The sequence below is a fragment of the Lycium barbarum genome, chromosome 12, assembly GCF_019175385.1.
Source record: "Lycium barbarum isolate Lr01 chromosome 12, ASM1917538v2, whole genome shotgun sequence".
Taxonomy (NCBI): domain Eukaryota; kingdom Viridiplantae; phylum Streptophyta; class Magnoliopsida; order Solanales; family Solanaceae; genus Lycium; species Lycium barbarum.
This window is the reverse complement of record NC_083348.1, coordinates 13,907,863-13,929,444: the sequence shown is the minus strand read 5'-3', so window position 1 is coordinate 13,929,444 and position 21,582 is coordinate 13,907,863. Positions and strand designations below refer to the sequence as shown.

Sequence of the window (21,582 nt, the reverse complement as noted above, 5' to 3'; positions counted from 1 at the left end):
AACTAACTAGTATAATTGACAGCTAATGTTTAACTGGCTGCTTGACAACTCATCAACAGACTCTAACTAACTATGCTGACCTGTCACTAACTAACTAACTTCTGGAACTTGACAACTAACTTCTAATTCCTCTTCCTTTAGCTGTGTATTGAATTGTATCTTCCTTAGCTGACTTCTAAATATCCCTTCCAACTATAAGTCTGACAACATTGCCTGGTCCCACTCGGAATCTCAATGTTTTTTGATGATTAAGGGATTATAGTCTGTCGTATGTATATAATCACTGGTACCACCTTCCCTGCTGTCAACACTGATAACATACTCAAACTGGAGACCTCATGTCTCCTTTTTTATGACAAGAAACAACTTTTCACATACCACAAAGAAAATGAAAGAATATTAAAGCTTCATAAACATGAAAAAAAAAGAGAAGCACTACTGAAGCAAAAATGACGAGTAGGAACAAAAAGAAAGAGATAAGATGACAATGGCTCATCATAAACCCATGCCCAAAACTTAACCTATTTAGGGATAATTAGGATAATCTTGAAGATTAATAGAGGTCCAATCAACAAGAAGATGAGAGCGGTGCTAGTGCACACACCACTGAATTTAAAGGACAATACTGTACAACACGTGATTTTAGTTTGTCATTTATTTAATGGGCACAATATTACAATTCACTAACCCAAAATAGTTGAAAAAGAAAGAAAAAAATAGCCAAATAGAGAAAACAAAAACATCTGAAATAACCAAGAATTGGTCTTCTCAATGTTAGCTAAATTCTTTGGCACTCAAGTCCCGGCAATGACGCCAATTGCCACAGTACAAACAATTATATGTAACCGCACAAGTAAATCTTCTACAAAAGCCATGTGAGAGATATTTCCCTTGATTTACCTGTTGTAGGCCCTCCTAAAGAGTTCAGTCAGTCAATCTTTGTGCTAATGCATTTCTATTTGTATCAGAAGAAATACTAACTCAATCAATCACCTGCTGCAATATTTTGTGGAAAAACTGAACCATGGTTCGAGAAATATTTCAGTCGATCATAATTTTTTTAGAATCAAAAACTCAGACTATACAAAACAAGAAGGATCATAAGAGCATGTGTCTTTCCAAACATTTAAAGCCTCTTTACAAACACCAAATTAACCTATTCAGCAAAACATTTGAAGACAAGATCAAACTCAGAAAAGAGGAGTTGCTGTATAAGAGTTAATGTGGCTTCATCCCTCCTAGATCATAGTCGTCCTGGGAACTTTCACTGTCATGAGAACCTTTACTGTCCTTCCCCTCAAGATCCTCTTCATCAGCCTCCTCATCGTCATCTTCAGTGTCCTTTACTATCTCACCACCAGCGTCATCTGCAGCGTCACGATCCTCTTCATCAGCATCATCGGCCTCCTCACCAGCATCATCTTCTATGTCCTTTACTACCTCATCCTCTGCCTCATGAAGATCTTTTTCTTCATCAGCTTCGTTGAAAAAAGTTAGAGGGTTCTCCCACAGCTCATCCTTGATTATTGCAGCAATTTCATCATCCTTCTGATTGACTTCACTACTGAACCACCTAAAGAAGCTATCCTCATCAAGGGGAGAAACTGCCCCATTGCCTTCCAACCATTGTATTGTGGAAGCAGTAACTTTTGTAGGTCGTCCTTCTTCAAGGAACGTGTAAGTCTTCGAGAGCAGTGTATTCCTAAAATGAGGATTTTGATTAAAGTAGAAGGTGATGGTATATCCGAACTTCACATCTGTAGAATGTTCCACTTCTAATGAACTCAAAAACTTGAGAACCTCTTGGTCCTTAGTGCTTATAAGTTCAGCAAGAACAGGGTGTCTCAAAAATGCCGTCAACCAAAAGTTAGGAATATCCTTAATGATATTGTTTCGCTTCTCATAGGCTGGCTTGCGGATCTTACTGTAATTTTGTGCTATCCTTAGCACTTCATCCCTTGCTTCTTCATTAATCTTCTCGAGCTTGTCTTGTATCTCTTGCAATTCTTCAATACTGAGAACTAGCTGCTTTCCATCAAAGTTGTTCTCCTCCTCCTCTGCTTTCTCTGCCATTTTCTGCTTCTTATTTCCTTTGTCAGTCCCTATCTGTTCCACAAAGCAAACCAGTAGGTCTTATAACTCTTTATTAATAAGACATACTAAACTTGAGATAATTGAAGGTCACCTTAACCAAATATATATGTTCATCCCTAATAAGTTGCATATGCTTCATCTCCACATCCCAAATCTTCTTCAATACTTCACGCTCTTCTTGTTCATAAACATACTCCTAAAAAACAAGTTCAATTAGTGCAAATAATGAAGTCATCCAACATAAGAAAAAGATCGAATTGTTGTTGTAACCAATCAGCACAATCATACAAAAGTGCAATGGTTCTGATTTTCACCTTCAAAGTTGCCATTTTGTGATGTTTCACATATTATTATTATGTGATGTAGCATTGGAACATTCCTCTTTGACTGCAAAATTAAAGAAAGGACTATCCTTACCTTCTCCAGAGCCTTGAGAACAAGCAATATGTAATCATTGCGGATATGCAAGCTCTTCTGGAGCAGTTCATATTGCAGAAGAGCCACCTCTTTTTTAACCCCTAGCAGTTGCACCATGGTGTTGAGAGCGATATTCACTTCTTCTTCCATGTACTTTATTACAGATTCACAATCCAGGCCATTGTAATTAGTGCTATCCAGTGATGTTGTTAACACATCTTGCTCCCGGAAAACTTCCAGCTCATCTTTCTCTTTGTTATCCCTGGTACACTCCGCTAATTCTTCAATAACCCTTCGTTTCTTTTTTTTGTTTTTCTTCAGGCGTTTCCTAGTAGGCAGTTCCGGATCTCTTCTCTTCAACTCATACCTTTGTGTTGTTTCTTCAAGATTAGAGCTGGACTGGCCTCCTCCATATGATTCCATTTTTGTGCCAGAGAAAGACATACTCGTCTAAACAAATTGAGGGAGAAAATCAATTGAATATATTGTCACCTGTAAAGAGGATGAGACACAAACATTAGATGCAACTTAACGGGAAGAAAAAGAATCTCGATTATGGTATAGAAGCCTTATGGTACTGCCCTCGTTTTACTTAGGCAATTGTTTAATAAATGACCTCTGATTTGTTTCTCTTAGCAAGTCAGACATTTATTCTTACATGATTAAAAATAGAATATAGATTTCCTTAAAAAAAAAAAAAAAAAAAACTCGTGATCAAAAAAAGCCTCTCTACTACATTCAAGTGGTGCATTGTGTTGGTCCAACATTGATAAGTCATAGCAACATCCACAAACGGGAGTCCCATGTCTCCTTTCTTTAACAAGAGACAACTTCTTGCAAACCCAAAAAATCTTCATTAACACACACAAAAAGACAAAAATGAAGAGGAAAGTTATCGTACAAGTAGAAACAGAAAAGAAATACATATAAGAGAAATTCCTAGTGCAAAAATCATCTTAAACCCAAGTGCAGATTACTAATTTAGAGAAATTTAGCACCTTCCATTACCGTTAAAGCAGCCCTTTTAACACACCATAATTTCAATAGTGCTTTCAAACTACAGCAACATCAGACAGGGTTAAACATATGCAGATGGAATTCTTGTCAATGTGACTAACAAGAGGGAGCAATGGTAATCAATTGAGGGAACTAAAGAGTTGTCACCTCTTTAAATGACTTGGAATCCGTAAAGACAGAGAAAGTAGAGATTTTTGGAAAAAAATAAATACTTTTGGGAGTATCAAAATTAAATTTTCAGAAGCTAAAAAAAAATAGTTTTTTGCTCAAAAGTACTTATTTGAAAAAAAATTTTGAGAAAAATATACTTAAAAACGCTTTTTAAAAGTTTGGTAAACACTAATTGTTGCTCAAAAGTATTCTTTTTATAAATTAATTGGTCAAACACAAATTGTTTTTCGCTAAAAATGTTTTTTTGAAAAGCACTTTAAAGAAAACACTTTTTCAAATAAGCTAATTTTAGAAATTTGGTCAAAGAGGGTATAAGTGTCCACTTACATAATAAAAAAAGAATTAACTTTATTTTTCTAGATTTACCCATATTTATTCAAGGCAATAAATTAGCAAGAAGCTTATTATTAAACATCTATTTTTTCTAGGAATTAGCGTTTTCTTAACGAGTGTGAAAAAGGCTTAGGGTGTGTTCAGTATGGAGCCAATTTTTCCATGTTCATTTCATTAAAAATTTTGAAAAACATTTTCTTTAGGAAAACAAGTTCCTCAAAAATGGGAAAATGACTTCCCTAAAAAAAAAGTAGGGAAAACAAGTCTATAAGTGCATTCCACCAACCACTCAACCCACCCCCAACCACTCCCACCACTCCACCCCTTCCCCCACCCCACCCCCACCCCTACGCCTACCCCACCCACCCACCCCTGCCCCATCTCCTCGCAAAAAAAATTAATTTTGTTTTGAAAAAAAAGTTTTAATTTTTTTTTGTTTGTTTTTTGCACCACCCCCACCCCATCCACCTCTACTGCCACCCCACCCCACCCACCCACGCTCCCCCCCACTGCCAAAAAATTAATTTTATTTTGAAAAAAAAAGTTTTGAATTTTTTTGTTCGTTGTTTTTTGCACCACCCCTGCCACCCCCACCCAAAAATAATTTTGTTTTGAAAAAAAAGTTTTAATTTTTTTTTCACCACCCTACCCCACGCCCACCCCGCCCACCCCTGCCCCCACCCCACTCCCCTCCCAAAAAAATTGATTTTGTTTTAAAATAAAAAAAAATGAATTTTGTTTTTTGTTTTTTGCACCACCCCCACCCAAAATTAATTTTGTTTTGAAAAAAAAAATTGAATTTCTTTTTGTTGGTTTTTTGCCCCATCCCCACCCCCTTTTCCCGACACCCACCACCCCTTCCAAAAACAATTAAGGGTGGGGGTGGGTGGTTGTGGGGTTTGGTATGTTATGGGTCCACACTGGGGGAAGGGGGGGGGGGGGGGGGAGGTGATGGTTTAGAAAATCCAAAAAAAATTAAATACTTCAAAAAAAAAAAAATTGGGGGTGGGGGTGGGGGTGGGGTGGAGTTGTGGGGCTTGGGTGGGTATTTCCCAGAAAATGTTTTTTACCAACCAAACGAACATGAGAAAATAAGTAAGAAAGTCACGTATTTTCCGCTACCCAAACGAACATGAGAAAATAAGTAGAAATTCACTTATTTTCCAAGAACATATTTTCCACATTTTCCTTCATACCGAACACACCCTTAGTGAACACTTATTTTGTTCCGGAGGGAGTGCTATTTTTCTTAATCTTGTTGGATTCGATAATCTAAGGAACTGTTGCCAGAGATTAAGTAGCAACAGTGAGAAGTAATCCGCGCGAATAATAAATTTGCAATTGAAATCGCTATGAATTTACTAACATGGAATAGAAAACATAAGAGTTTTCATGTATATGCACATAAATTATTTATTATATAATTTAATAAATCACAAATATAGGTAATTCGTGGAATTAATCGAAGTGCGTGCAAGCTGGACCGGACATTAAGTTGATTATCAAAAATATATAAAAAAATATCCATTAATTGTAGATCTAAATAGAATTGTATACGGTAAAAACCGGATAAGCGTTAAACCGGTGAGACGAGGAACCGAGGGGAGAGAGGCACAGGGACGTGCACGGAGGCTTTCGTTTTGAACCGGAGGAACGCCTAGACCAGAACCAAGGTAGGGCATCATTTGGTCCGGTTTTCTCCATGGCCGGGTTGGACGTGGCCGTTAGTCCGGATGATTGAGGTCGTTGGTCCGGAAGATCCGTTGCGCATCTGCCACGCGTCGATAACGTCCTGCCATGCTCAACTGCTAACCGTACGGGTGTCAGATCGTACGACCAACCTAACCCAACCTAATGCAACTCAGAACTTTTTCTTTATTCTATTATTTTTTATGTTGTATGAATCCCATGGGGCAACACTATGAACAAGGGGCATTGTCCTCCTTTTAGGGGGTTGATTCCTTTTTATCAAGCATTCTTGTAAAAGCAAAATATATATGAAATTACTCACATACATCAGATTCGTTCTATATTTGTTGTGTTCATTCCATATATTTCTTAGATCAAACAACACTTATTTGCTAATTGATACGCGAGTTTAGAGAAAGTCATTGGTCATCAACTGCTCCTCGTATCATAGTCACATATTTCTTTTCTCCAACACATAAACTCGAGATAAAGTCACATATCCTATACCTCACCAACAAAATTAATTGACTATCCAAATTCGGGGTAAACAGTTTGGCGCCCACCGTGGGGCTAGGATAATAGTGGTGTTTTATCTTGATCTCTACCTTACCCGTCTAGATCAAAAACATCTTTTGTTCGTGTCTGAAAAAACGGACTAAATGGCTGACAGCGGGCAATCTGGTCACGTTAACAACAACGAAATCGTGGCCGAAAACGAAGGAAGCGGTCCACGAGGACCACCAAACCCTATTGATCCTAACCCCGTTAATTCGAGGGAGGGCCTCAACCGTCAAAACACCGTGGACTAGGAGAATGTCGCCTTACCGGCCACTGATCCTCTAAATACCCACAATTCTGTTACTCTGTCCCGGGCCCAGGACCGAAAAGAACCGGGTACACCTGACGATAATATTGACTTACGTTTAATTTTTGAAATGTTACAGGAGCAGAGAACGGCGATTGCCGAACAGGGAATCACAATAGCCCGGTTGCAAAACGGAGAGGATATAACTACCCCGAAAAAAATGAGCGGTGTTGCTGAACCCAGAAGGGAGGAGGTACGTGTCATTGAGAGCAATGGATTCGGAGCTGGATCCTCCACCGAGGTCCTAAAAATGCTGAAAATTTTGACAAAACGGGTAGACTAGACCGAGAAGAGGGTCGAAACATACAACTCTCGGGTGGATCAAATCCCGGCGGCTCCGCCTTTGCTGAAAGGGCCAGATTCGAAGAGGTACATCCAAAGGCCTTTTCCTCCGAGCGCGGCCCCGAAATTAATCCCGAAGAGGTTTAAAATGCCGGATATCCAGAAATATGACGGCACGATGGACCCGCACGAGCACGTGACCTCATACACATGCGCCATAAAGGGCAACGATATGGAGGAGGACGAAATTGAATCGGTATTGCTGAAAAAGTTCGGGGAAACTCTGTCAAAAGGAGCATTGACATGGTATTACCATCTACCCGAGCACTCGATCACCTCTTTCGAAATGCTCGCCGATGCCTTCATCAAAGTTCACGCCGGTGCCAAAAAAGTGCAGGCCCGTAAAGCCGACATTTTCCGTATAACCTAAAGGGACGACGAGTTGCTACGAGAATTCGTGAACCGATTCCAAAGGGAGCAGATGGAACTCCCCCCGGTTCTTGAAGAATGGGCTGCACAAGCTTTCACAAAGGGGCTCAATGTTCAAAGTTCAACAGCTTCGTTCAAATTAAAAGAAAGCTTGCTGGAGTACGAGGCTGTGACATGGGCTAATGTCCATAACCGGTACGAGTCAAAAATTCGGGTGGAGGACGATCAATTCGAGCTCCCCCCGGGGACAATAAATGTGAACAAGAGTTTTGAGAGACCAAGGAAGGGTTATGAAACGAGGGCCGAATCAACGAAGGAAAGGTATCGACCATACTCCCATTCGGAGAAGCAAAGTTTTAGGTCGGAAAAGTCGAGAGTGAGCCCAAGCCTTTTCTCCGATCGGGGTAGTAAACGGGTCGAGCGCCCATCGAACAGCCGGGGTCTCTCATTCAGGAGCGATGCCGGAAGCTCTGCCGTCAACAAGGACTTACCAAAGATATCGGAGTATAACTTCAACGTCAGTACCTCGGGCCTAATTTCTGCCATTGGTCGTGTTCCGGACGAAAGATGGCCAAGACCTCTAAGGTCGGATCCAAGCCAACGGGACCCGAGCATGGTGTGTGAATACCATGGAACCCATGGTCACAGAACCGAGGATTGTCGCCAGTTAAGAGAGGAGGTAGCCCAGTTACTGAAGAATGGTCATCTTCGAGAGCTGCTAAGTGAACGGGCCAAAAGTCACTACAAGGAAAGGGAGGCCCATCGTAGGGCCGAGCCAGAATAACCCCAACATGCAATCAACATGATAGTTGGGGGCACCAATGAACCTCGAGGGCCCGTAATGAAACGAATCAAGGTCTCTATTGTTCGCGAGAAGCGCAACCGGGATTATTTACCCGAGGGCTCTATCTCTTTCAGCAACGAGGACGCGGAGGGCATCATTCAATCGCACAATGATGCATTGGTAATCTCTGTACTAATCTTTAAAACTAAGGTTAAACGTATTTTGATTGACCCAGGTAGCTCGGCCAACATCATCCGGTGGAGGGTGGTCGAATAGCTAGGGCTGCTCGATCAGATCGTACCGGCAGCCCGGGTACTCAGCGGGTTCAACATGGCAAGTGAAACCACAAAGGGGGAGATCTCATTGCCTGTGAACGTCGATGGCACCATTCAATAAGCGGTGTTCTACGTGATCGAAGGGGACATGAAGTATAACGCATTACTGGGCAGACCCTGGATACATAGCATGAGGGCCGTGCCCTCAACACTGCATCAGCTGCTGAAGTTCCCCACCCCGGAAGGGATAAAAATCATCCGAGGTGAACAGCCCGCTGCAAGGGAGATGTTCGCAGTAGAGGAAGCAACACCTTGGCCCAAAGAATCGGCTCAGAAGGAAAAATATGTAACCGGAGGAGAGGGCACCAAATAGCAATCAAAGCACACCGGGTCGGATCCGGGGCATGAAGATGATGATTTCGAGGTACCCAGATCGTTCATCATGCTGGACGACTCGGATGCAACCAAGTCAACTGTAGAAGAGCTGGAGTAGATCATCCTGTTCGAGTACCTACCGGACAAAAAGGTATACCTGGGCACGGGGCTTACCCTGGAGCTCAGGAACAAGCTAATTGAATTTCCTCGAGCTAACGCAGATTGCTTCGCATGGTCCCACATAGATATGACAGGTATATCACCGGAAGTAGCCACTCACAAGCTCAGCTTGGACGGGAAGTTTTCCCCGGTGAAGCAGAAAAGAAGGCCCATGGCAGAAGCAAAACACGTCTTCGTAAAAGACGAGGTAACAAAGCTTTTAAAAATAGGTTCTATCCGGGAGGTAAAGTACCCGGATTGGCTTGCTAACGTGGTAGTGGTGCCCAAGAAAGGTAATAAATTTCGAATGTGTGTTGATTACAAGGATTTAAACAAAGCATGCCCGAAGGATTCATTTCCGTTGCCTCACATCGACAGAATGATCAATGCGACGGCCGGGCATGAGATGTTAAGTTTTCTCGATGCTTACTCCGGGTATAACCAAATTCGGATGCACCCGGGGGATCAAGAGAAAACGTCCTTCATCACCCGGTATGGGACTTACTGTTATAATGTAATGCCTTTTGGCCTAAAAAATGCCGGTGCAACTTACCAACGCCTAGTTAATGGGATGTTCGAAGAACAAATAGGAAAAACAATAGAAGTTTATATTGACGATATGGTTGTTAAGTCCCTGGAAACAGAGGACCATTTGAAGCATTTGCAGGAAACCTTCGATGTGCTCCGCAGGTATAACATGAAGCTTAACCCGGAAAAATGCGCCTTCGGTGTCCGGTCCGGCAAATTCTTGGGTTTCATGGTGTCAAACCGGGTATTGAAATCAACCTGGACAAGATCAAGGCCATCGAGGATATCGAAGTGGTGAATAACGTCAAAGGCGTACAGAGGCTCACCAGAAGGATAACGGCGTTAAGTCGCTTCATATCAAGATCCTCGGACAAGAGCCACCGTTTCTTCTCCTTACTAAGGAAGAAGAACGACTTCGCTTGGACACCGGAGTGCCAAAAAGCTTTACAAGAATTGAAGAGGTACTTGTCTAGCCCCCCGCTGCTGCACACACCGAAGGCGGACGAGCCGCTTTTTCTCTACCTTGCTGTCTCCGAAGTAGCGGTAAGTGGCGTTTTGGTCCGAGAAGAATCAGGTACTCAATTCCCTATCTATTACGTGAGTAGAACTTTGGGGGATGCGGAGACCCGTTATCCCCATTGGGAAAAATTGGCATTGACGTTAGTAAGTGCTTCCAGAAAGCTCAAGCCCTACTTCCAATGCCATCCAATATGTGTAGTAACTACTTACCCTCTGAAAAACATCATGCATAAACCGGAATTATCGGGTAGATTAACTAAATGGGCTGTAGAAATTAGTGGGTATGATATCGAGTACAAACCCTGAACGGCCATCAAGTCCCAGATCTTGGCCGACTTCGTGGCAGATTTTGCCCCGGCTATGGTCCCCGAGGTCGAGAAAGAGCTTCTGCTGACCTCGGGAAAGGCCTCAGGCATTTGGTCTCTACACACGGACGGGGCCTCGAACCTCAAAGGTTCCGGGCTAGGAATCGTCCTTAGAACTCCGGTCGGGGAAGCCATTCGACAGTCAATTAGAACTGCTAAATGGACTAACAATGAAGCCGAGTATGAGGCTATGATTACAGGTTTGGAATTGGCCCGAAGCATGGGGGCCGAGATAATCGAGGAAAAGTGTGATTCACTTTTGGTCGCAAACCAGGTGAACGGTGTCTTCGAGGTCAAGGGCGAACGGATGCAGAGATACCTTGAAAAAACCCAGGTGATACTACATCGATTCAAAAAATGGACCATGTAGCACATACCGAGGGAGCAGAACAGCGAGGCCGATGCATTAGCAAACTTGGGATCCTCGGTCGAAGGGGAAGAAATCAACCCCGGGGCAACGGTGCACTTGTTAAACACGGCAATAGAAAACGGACACGCCAAAATAAACACCATGGGTTTGACTTGGGATTGGCGCAACAAGTACACCAACTACTTGCATGACGGGAAGCTCCCAAATGACCCAAAAGAATCACGGTCATTGAGGACCAAAGCGGCGCATTTTTGCTTGGTAGACGGCCAGTTATATCGGCTGTCTTTCTTTGGACCCCTGGCTAAGTGTTTGGGTCCCAGAGAGACGGAGTATGTGATGAGAGAGGTGCACGAAGGAACCTTGGCAATCATTCCGGTGCCGATGCTCTGGTCCGAATGATCATCAGGGCCGGTTATTATTGCAACTGGATGGAAGAGGAGTCGAAGAATTTTGTTCGTAAATGCGACGGGTGTCAGAGGCATGCTCCGATGATTCATCAGCCCGGGGAGTTGTTGCATTCGGTAGTGTCACCCTGGCCCTTCATGAAGTGGGGGATGGACATCGTCGGTCCGTTACCATGGGTACCAGGTAAAGCCCGTTTTACTTTTTTTATGACTGATTATTTCTCCAAATGGGTTAAAGCGCAGGCCTTTGAAAAAATCAGAGAAAAGGAGGTCATTGACTTCATATGGGATCACATCATCCGTCGCCTCGGCATCCCCGCCGAGATAGCTTGTGATAACGGGCCCCAGTTCGTGGGTGGCAAAGTCAACAGATTCCTCGAAGGGTTGAAGATCAAGAAAATTATATCAACTCTGTATCACCCGTGTGCAAACGGATAGGCTGAATCCACGAACAAGACAATAATCCAAAACCTGAGGAAGAGACTTGACACATCAAAGCATCATTGGAGAGAAATATTACCGGAGGTGTTGTAGGCTTACAGAACCACATCGAAATCGAGCACTGGGGAGACTCCTTTCTCGTTGGTCTACGGGGCTGAAGCTCTTATCCCCGTGGAAGTTGGTGAACCGATCCTCCGGTTCCGCTACACGACCGAGGAGTCAAACGAGGAGGCCATGGCCGTAAGACTCGACCTCACGGATGAGCTTCGCGAAAACACGTTGGTCCGTATCGCAGCCCAGAAACAAAGGGTGGAAAGGTACTACAATCGGAGAGCCAATTTTCGTCATTTTCAAGTTGGGGACTTGGTGCTCCGAAAAGTAACCTTGAACACCAAGAATTCCAACGAGGGTAAATTGGGTCCGAACTGGGAAGGACCTTACAAGATAACCGAGGTAACGGGTAAAGGATCATACTAGCTGGAGTCCATGGACGGGCAGCGGCTGCGCAATAACTGGAATGTGGCTCATCTGAAAAGATACTACTGCTGAGGTAATAATACCCCATGTTTCTCTATTTTGACCTTTCTTTTTTGCAGGAAACCGAGTACCAGACAAAGAAGAGAATCAAAATCTGAAAACACGTGTTACACTCTTTTCCTTAGTACGGTTTTGTCCCAAAATGGGTTTTTCGACAAGGTTTTTAATGAGGCAACAAGTACAACGTGTTACTTGACAAATATAAAGGACAAACGTCCGGAATCTCGGGGTCACACCCAATGAGTGGGGACTTAATAGCACTCACCCGATCTTGTAGCTCGGCCAAGATCTAGGGGACTATCACACCGACTCCGGGGGTCGCCCTCGACAAATAACACCGGGCCAAAAATGTTAGGTTCCGATGTAAGGACCAAACGATCAAAATGAATCGTGTTCACCGAGTGTTTGCTACGGCAAAAGCAAGGTCGGACCTTCTGCTATAGGTTTCGATGTAAGGACCAAACGATAAAAATGAATCGTGTCCGTTAAGTACTTGCTACGGCAAAAGCAGAAGGAAACAAAATTCTCATGTATACAAACACTTTACAATGCAAAATTATCGAAAGTTCGGATGGCAATATCTCGGTTATCTTCCTGTTAAAAGACTTTACCTCGGTGATAACCGCCGTATTTCAGCACTAATTCATTCACACACCCTATACCGGGCACTATGGTCGAAATTCGACAAAAGCGAAAAGGTCATAGCAAACCAAGCCAAAATCGTAAAAAAATCGACTAAGGCAACGAGGTCACAACGATCCGAGCCAAAATTTTCTAACCTCCCTAAACGGGGACTGTTACGTCAAAATTCAGCCAAGGCTGAGATTCGGGTGCCGAAAAATACCGGCCCTAAGGAAATGCCTATCGTGGTTCGGGGGTGTCTGAATTCACAAAGCACTAGGTAAGTCCTACGGGCACAATGAACTAATAACTACGAGTTAGCTTGTCCTTAAAACGGACCAACGATTCGGGCAAAAATAACAGCGAACATTTAAACGAAGAAACAAGAGAGATGCATTTTTCATTTATACAAGGGGTGTTTTTACATCAAAAAACCAAAGTCCTACAAAGGCAAAAAATAAAAGCCAAGTACAAGCCATAATCTACCCGGAATGGCTGGAGCCAGAGCGTTCGGACACTGTCCGCTCAGAGTCATCGGAGTCAGAACCAAGAGCATCCTTAGCCTCTCCCTCGACCCTCTTAGCCTCGACAATAAGGGTCGGAAGATCAGTAAAGCCATGCTCGGCTTGCTCGAGAGTGATCCTCCGAGATTTCCATTTCTCGTACTCAGCAACAATAGTAGCCTGAGCCTCGGCGGCTTCCACGCTCTTCCAAGCTTCGTCCAAATCAGCCTCGGCCTGGGATAACTTCGCCGCTAGAGCATCCGAGCCTCTCCAAGAACATTCTGCATTTGGATGGCCGATTGAAGCTCGGCTTGGAGAGTGTCATTTGCATCGGCCATTCCCTTAAGCTCGTTCTTCAGATCATCACACATCCGGGCCCTGCTCTCCGCTTTCTCTTCGAACACCCTTGCACGCTCTTGATACCGGGCACTCTCAGATTCGAGCAGCCGATTCCTCTCGGCCAAGCTCGCAGCGTCCGACTTCACCAAATCCAACTCCTCCCGGAGTTGGGAGAAGGTGGTTTCAAGCTCGCCAAGCCTCGAGGAAATTCGAGCATTATCTTGGCTAAGGCCGATCTTCTCAGCTTCGAGGCTCCAATTGTATTCGGCCATCGCGGCTAGTTCACTCCCCAGCTGACGATTCTCGGCCTTCGCTGCGTCAAGATCGGGCCAAAGATTGGAAAAAGCGACTGCTCGGTTCAACTCCTCCTCCTTCTCCCGAAGAAGGTGCACATATTTCTCCGTTTCCTGGCCCTGGGCATCTAGTTGGCCCTTAAGATCATCCATCTCTTGTTGGGCGCGGACGAAGGCTTCGTTGACAAGCACCACACTCTGCAAAATAAAGCAAGTTAAAAACTTGAAACAAGGTTAAAATTCTCAGTAATGATGTGCAGATATGGTTAAAAAACTTACCCGGTTGCCCGCATGCATACCCTCGTTAATGAGGCATTGCCAAGAGACCCCGGTCATCTTCCGCTTGTCCGAATCTGAGACAAGAGGCCTCAGATAGCTCTCCATGCCCACCGGGCGAGAAAGGAAATTGCAGTCCTCGGGGACGGTGACCACGACCGATTTTGTTCTCCTCGGATCCACGCTTGGGGCCGGAAAAATACGCACCAAGATGTCCCTGGCCCCAGATTTGGAGGACCGGCTGGCCGACCTCGTGGCCCGAGGGATAGGGAGATGCCCGAATCCCATAGCTTCACCGGTAGCGGGAGGGGTGCCCGAGAACATATCGTTAAAATCATCAGGCCTCGGAGCCGGAATGGAGGAACTTGGAGCAGCCTCAGTATCTTCAGCAAAGCTCGGGGGCTCCGTAGCTGCAGCAGGCTCGTGCTCGGGCGCATGATCGGCGTCAATGGGGACTTCGATCTTCGGGGCCTGCTCGGACCTTTGGCCGACTTCAGCAGCGGCCGCCTCCCCGGGCCTTCTTGTCCTTTGCAGGGGAGCTTCCTCGGAAGAAGTTTCACCTGAAATGTCGACGAAGTCAATCGACCTTAGAGGAACCAGGGAAAGAATTTCTTCCGCACCTGTGTGAGAAACCGGAACCAAAAGTCCTTCACCAGCAAAAGGAAGGGGTGGAACGGCGACAGCCTCCTCCGGGATAGGCGCCACGGGAGCATCGGCATCGACTCTCCGAACAATGATGTCGGCCTCTGTTTCATCCCGTAAGGTCCGAGTGACGCTCCTCGCCCTCTTCTTCGATTGTTGCCCTTTATTCGAGGGCCTTTTCCTTTTGGCGGCAGCAGCAGCGGCAAGGGCACGAGACGTACCCGCCGAGTCAAACTCGGGTGCCAATGTTGTGGGTTCGGCTGCCGACTCTGGTCTGGGATCCACCGAGCCCTTGGGCAAACCTGAAAATCAAAGACGCGGTTAGTGCGGGTAGCGGAGGATGCAATAAATACGGATAAAAGCAAGCATTACCGTGGTTCTGGGCGACCCATCGGCCACGTGACAGGTGACCCCACGTCCGGTTATCGTGAACATGTTGGCTGAGAAGTGCAGTGACCCATTCGCTCAGGTTCCGGACAACCGGAGGAATATACCCATTGGCTGATATGAATAAGAAAAACGGTGAGAAAGTGGGGTCAAAATTTGACGAAACGTAAAAAAGCAATCACTTAAAGGTTCAGACTTACGCTTGTTGTTCCACTTCTCTGAGAAAGGCATGTAATCAGCCGGAATGATGTCCTCGGTCCTCACCCGGACATATCGCTCCAGCTAGCCCCTATCTCTGTCTTCGTCCATTTTTGAGAAAAATGGATTCCGACTGCGCTTGGCGAGTTTTATTACGCCACCTCGGAACAGCCTCGGGGAGTATAGGCGTATCAGGTGGGCCAGCGCGAACTCCTTCCTGGCATTATTGGCCAACAACCGGAGGCATGCTACGACCCTCCAAACGATCGGACCAACTTGTGCCAAGGTCACGTCGTAGGTCCGGCACATGTCCAAGATGACCGGATCTGCCGGAGGATCGAGCTTGAGAGTGAAGGGATAAGTATAGACATACAAAAAGCCTTCCCAATGGTCGGTGACTGACTCATCGTGCCCGAGGGCGAAAACTCGGACCGGGCGATTGTCCCATCCGCAGTCAGACTGGACAAGGTCAAGTCTATCCTCGGTAATGGAGGAGGGGTATCGTCTCACATCCTACCCTCTATCGGATACGGAGAAAGGTTTTTCGACCTCTATGTCTTTGTTGACATTGGTTTTGGCTGGTATAATGTCCGAGGCTGTAGGCTCGGAGGAGCTCTTTGCTTTGGCCGGAGATGCAGGCTCGGTTCCTTGGGATGAAACCGAGGGAATATCATGGGAGGTGGTTTCAGATATTTTTGAAATATGAAAAGAAGAAGTTGATTGGATTCGGAAAGGAAGGTGAAAGAGTAAAGGGAGCAGCCAAAGAGTTCAAGAGTGGCAAAAGCAACAAAAAAAAAGGAAGCAACACTCAAACAAGAAGCAGCAGCACACGAGAATGATTGGTGAAGGAATTGGTAAAGGTCGTTCTTTTTTTGCGTAAATATAAGCAGCAAATCAACAGGTAATATGAGAAGTGAAAAGCTTCAGAAGAGAGGAGAGGAGTATGAGAGTTCGAAAATGTTTGGATGAAGAGGTGAAAGAGCCTTATATAGGCATGCGACTGTGCCGGTTACGGTTCCCCAGCCAACCGAAGAGCGCCACGTGTCCCCATAATTAATGAGGAGTGACTTGAAACTACGTGCGTGCGGCGATTGTAAGATCGGGCCATCCGGGGGAAGACACGTGGCCGATAAAGGGGGAGCGTGACGCAACCGTTCCCGCTAAAAGGAAGGAATGACTACGGTCGAATGGAATCACCGGTTTCTAGGTTCATCCACTTCCTGCTACTCCGATAAAACCTCAGTCCGAAAAGTGTGGGGACTATCTGTATACGGTAAAAACCGGATAAGCGTTAAACTGGTGAGACGAGGAACCGAGGGGAGAGAGGCACAGGGACGTGCACAGAGGCTTTCGTTTTGAACCGGAGGAACGCCTAGACCGGAACCAAGGTAGGGCATCATTTGGTCCGGTTTTCTCCATGGCCGGGTTGGACGTGGCCGTTAGTCCGGATGATTGAGGTCGTTGGTCCGGGAGATCCGTTGCGCGTGTGCCACGCGTCGATAACGTCCTGCCATGCTCAACTGCTAAACGTACGGGTGTCAGATCGTACAGCCAACCTAATCCAACTCAGAACGTTTTCTTTATTCTATTATTTTTTATGTTGTATGAAGCCCATGGGGCAACACTATAAATAAGGGGCATTGTCCTCCTTTTAGGGGGTTGGCTCCTTCTTATCAAGCATTCTTGTAAAAGCAAAATATATATGAAATTACTCACATACATCAGATTCGTTCTATATTTGTTGGGTTTATTCAATATATTTCTTAGATAAAACAACACTTATTTGCTAATTGATACGTGAGTTTAGAGCAAGTCATTGGTCATCAACTGCTCCTCGTAGCATAGTCACATATTTCTTTTCTCCAACACATAAACTCGAGATAAAGTCACATATCCTATATCTCACCAACAAAATTAATTGATTATCCAAATTCGGGGTAAACAAGAACTACATTTTTCAGCAGCATACTTTAAAAAGAGAAGAAAGAAAAAGAATACGTGTGCGTTTGCCCGACAAATACGTGTTTGGGTATATATTGTTATATTTATTTCATTAGATAGTATAACTTTCTTTTTACAAAATTTTCTTATATTCAAATAGCTTGTATATGTATAGAAAATGAAAAGTAAAGAAATTTTAAACTGAAAGAACACAAATCATGCATAGTTTTGACCATGGTTACGGTTCGCTTTTACGTGTGTTAAGACATAAAAGTTACTATGATGTTCTTGGTGCTCTATTTGGATTTTATATTTTTAGAGTCTCCACCTAATTTATTCAAAAGGAAAATTAGGAAAAATTGGATTTAAAGAGTTTTTTCAAACCGAGAAAAAAGTCTTTCGGACCAAAGTTCGAGGTAAGGGTTCTGCTGATCCCCTAGGGAAGGTTTTAAGCACCCTAGTATTAAGGATCCGTATAATACGATTGACCTACGAGCTTCACTGTAAGGTTTATTTATTTGTTTATGTGTTAAAGTTCTTTCCGTGAAAATATAGCATTTATATCATCATCTCCAAAAAATTTGGCAAAAATTTCCCTTATAAATAAGGGGGGTTTGGTTTAAAAATCCGCGGCAGTGTTCAAGCCACTTCGTTTCCGGACTAGGACACACCCGGGATCGCTCCCGAGTAGAGTCACTACTATTCTAGTCCTAACGAAATGTGTTTATTAATTACGATTTTTATACTTATGAAAATATGGGATATACTCCCGTTTTGATATATATATATATATATATATATATATATATATATATATATATATATATATACTAGTTATGGAAGGCCCGTGCCAAACTCAAAATATAAAAATATAATCTTTTATTAAATAAGTATAACCTGCTATTTCTTCTGTCCCAATTTATGTGATACACATTTCTTTTTAGTCTGTACCAAAAAGGATTATACATTTCTATATTTAGAAATAATCTAACTTAAAACTTCCTCTTTTACCCTTAATGAAATTATTTACAGGTACATAAATATGTATGACTTGTTTTAGGCCACAAGCTTCAAAAGTCCTTCTCTTCTTTCTTAAACCCCGTGCCTAATCAAACTATATCACATAAATTGAGACGGAGGGAGTACATTTTTCTACCGGATAACTAATTTAATGTATTTGCAGGTTAATGATATCTTATTCATAAGTTTTATAATTATTAAAGTTTCTTCATCACACAATTAGATGATTTTTAACAAAAACTTTATTTATGAGGAAGAAAGTTAAGTAGAAAAATTAACAAATCTCAAAGGGACACAAGTGATTCGATATCTAAGATGATAAAGTAGGATAATTAAAACTTGCAAAAATCATAAATCGAAAAATATTTTCATATTTTTGTGAATTTGTGAGCGTGTGATTTTATTTATAGATAAAAACAAATCTGTTTTGATTTTATTAAATTATGCACTCATTATTTTGTGTTAAGGGTTTATGCTGGTTAAATGAGATATTTAACCTTAGTTTTAGATTAAATCATTTTTAAAAGTATACCTGAAAATCATTTTAGTACAAATATTTTTAAACACATGAGCTCGGTAAAGTATAAATATAATGTAACAGAAATGCTTCCATGTAAGTAAACAAATTTTCAGAAATTCGTAAATTCAATAATGCAAGTATAAAGTAAAAGAAATGCCTACATGTAAGAATCTACAACCGACGAACCAATAACAGGAGGAAAACAAATTGGAGGATAATAAGCAACAAATGAAAAAGGAAAAACGAGAGAGCGACAAGAAGTAAGAATATCTAGCAAAGAAATGGTTGTTTTTTTTAGGATAATATATAAGATCAATACAAGAAAGTGAAAGAAGAAATAAGGTAGGTGTTCGACAGCTTTTAAAAAGTAGATCTAGTAGCTCAGTAGTTTGACTACTTGAACTTTCACATTGTTGGTGAGGGTTTGAATCCCATGTTGTAATCCCCTCCCGTATTACCCCTTCCCCTACCTCTATGTAATAATTTTTTTTTAAAAAAGAAGAAGTAAATTTGACTTTTTTTTAAAAAAAAAAAATGGACCTAGAAGTAATTAATTGAAAAGTTCAACATTAATTTGAAAATTTTTGTGAGGACTACAAAAGCCCTCGATTCTCCCTTATATATAGTAGTAATATATAAGTCCATTTTATTAAGCCCATTTTCAGTGAAGTCCAATATGTCCATAACATATTCCACATAACTAGATATGTTCAACCTTGAACCAGGCCCAAAATCCATTTTTTTAGGTAAAGTTTCTCAAATGACTACGTTATTGTAGCTTCCTACCATTTGTAGCTACCCTTTTAAATTTTAACGTTTGTAGCTGAGTTTTGGAAAAACTGTGTATGTTTTCGCGTGTATTTGTTGCCAGCAAATACATGAGGATGCGGTTAAAAAAAAAAGGCTTCATGATTTTAGCCTGTAACGGTGGTGCTATTAAATTAGATATTAATATATTTTTTACCTTCTTTTCCACAAAACCAGCTATAATATTCCCTTTCCTTACATGTTTCTCTTCTTCCATGCATTCTTCAACATTCAAACGTAAAAATTCAAATTTCAAATTAAATCTTCAATAGCTCTGAAGATACATTAACAAAACACACGATCAATCATCAGGTAATTCATGCAAATACACAGTTTTGATTTCACAGAACTTGTCTATGACAGTTTTGATTTCACAGAACTCATCTATTCAAGTTGTATTTATGTGATTTCAATTTTTTCCTTGGATCATAATGTCGAAGTTGTTTTATTCTTCTGATTTTTTTTTATTTGTATCTTTATAATCGATATTCGAAAATAATGATGTAATAACACTGTAAGCGTATTAATGAACGAATAATGCTGTTGAAAATTACGGTTGAAAGTATTTTAATGTACATGAATGGTTAGGAATAAAAAAAAAATCTAGTTCATATCTTTTATTTTTCTGAATCTAAATGGTATAGTATAATGAATGATCAGCTAAACTATGTACTTCTGAAGTGTAATTCAACATGTGTATGTTGTATTTGAATTATTAATGAGCTGTAAATCTAATTTGTATAAATTGTTCAAATTTGAGCATGAATGTTTGTTCGAACTGATTTTTCTTAATTTTTTAAGCATATATATCACAGGTTTTATGTTGACACAGTGATTCAAGGAATTTTTTTAATAAAATGGCCAATATTTCATCGTTGATTAGACACTCTGGTATTTGGAATGACGAGAATAAATACGCCAATTACAAAATCGATGCTGTGACTTTCAAGGAGTATTCGACGTATGAGGAATTGTTACAAAGCATTACCAATGTACCAATTATGTATCATTACAACTGATAGAATGTAACGACCGGTTTGGTCCTTATAGTCTTTTTGGCACTTTTGCCATTTCTGAGCGTTTATTGACTCATTTTGACCCGAGGTTGACTTTTGGGCAAACAGACTTTTTTTGGAGTTTCGTCAACTCCGAGAGGTCCGGATGATTGTTTAGAACTTGTACATATGATTGGTTTGATTCCCAATGCATTTTGGTGCATTTCGAGACTTTGGATGGGAAATGGGAAGTAAGCATCGGTGGTTGACTCGGTCAACGGGACCTCCATTGAAACTTTCGAGACCATGATGCGTTCGTAGTGTATTTTTGTATGATTTTAGGTGGTCGGCGTATGAGCCGATGGCCTCGGGAATAACCCAGAAATTCGATGGAAGACTTAGAAAAATTGGGCATTTCTGGTGTTTGGGTAAATTGGCTTCATCGCTGCAGCGGTGTCTCCAATGCCGCAGTAGCACCATTGTAGCGGCAATACCCTCGCGTGGCGGTCACGGGCAGGGAAATTTGATTAAATGTGTCTTAAAATAAGACCTAGTCCTCATTATGTCAGAATTCGATATTGGAGCTTGGGGAGGCTGTTCTTGAGGATAAATTGAGGAATTTCTTGGAGGTAAAGCTTTGTCTAATAAATTTCTTCTCTTTAATCATTATCATCTTAGAATCATCCTTTCCCTTTTCAATTCCTTAGAAGCAGAATTTGAAGAAGGGTTTTGAGAGGCTTCTCCCTAGGGTTATAATTGATAAAAGTGATGATGCTAATACTAAAATGTGACGAATCTAAGCTTAGTAACCCCATATCTTCCACTTTTAATGTTGAATTTCAGATTTGGGGAATTAGGGTTCATACCCAATTTGGGGGTTTTGATAGAAATCAGATTTGGGGATAGTTCTTGAGCTAAATCAACAATAAATGATTGGGTTATGATTACTTAGGATTCAATTTGGTGTTTTACCCGTGAATTTCCCG

General features: G+C 42.3%; 1 protein-coding gene across 2 annotated transcripts; it reads right to left on the bottom strand.

Annotated features, from left to right (window-relative positions):
* Nucleotides 1–1,096: 1,096 nt before the first annotated feature.
* LOC132624818 (uncharacterized) lies at nucleotides 1,097–3,680 on the bottom strand. Of its 2 annotated transcripts, none has more exons than XM_060339540.1 (4): nucleotides 3,510–3,680; nucleotides 2,512–3,003; nucleotides 2,186–2,290; nucleotides 1,097–2,106 (listed from the first exon to the last, which is right to left on the bottom strand). In XM_060339540.1, exons 2-4 carry the CDS (start codon nucleotides 2,953–2,955, stop codon nucleotides 1,219–1,221), a joined length of 1,437 nt encoding a protein of 478 aa, XP_060195523.1. In that variant the 5' UTR covers nucleotides 2,956–3,003; nucleotides 3,510–3,680; the 3' UTR covers nucleotides 1,097–1,218. The 2 variants fall into 2 exon arrangements, with proteins under 2 accessions (XP_060195523.1, XP_060195522.1); XM_060339539.1 differs by having other exon boundaries at nucleotides 3,520–3,680.
* Between the last annotated feature and the right edge of the window lie 17,902 nt (nucleotides 3,681–21,582).

Coding starts and splice junctions, on each gene's coding strand:
- LOC132624818 (XM_060339540.1), bottom strand. CDS start 2,955: ATGTCTTTCTCTGGCACAAAAATGGAATCATATGGAGGAGGCCAGTCC. Junction 2,291..2,511: donor TTCTCAAGGCTCTGGAGAAG/GTAAGGATAGTC, acceptor CTTGTTTTTTAG/GAGTATGTTTATGAACAAGA. Junction 2,107..2,185: donor AACATATATATTTGGTTAAG/GTGACCTTCAAT, acceptor TTTGTGGAACAG/ATAGGGACTGACAAAGGAAA.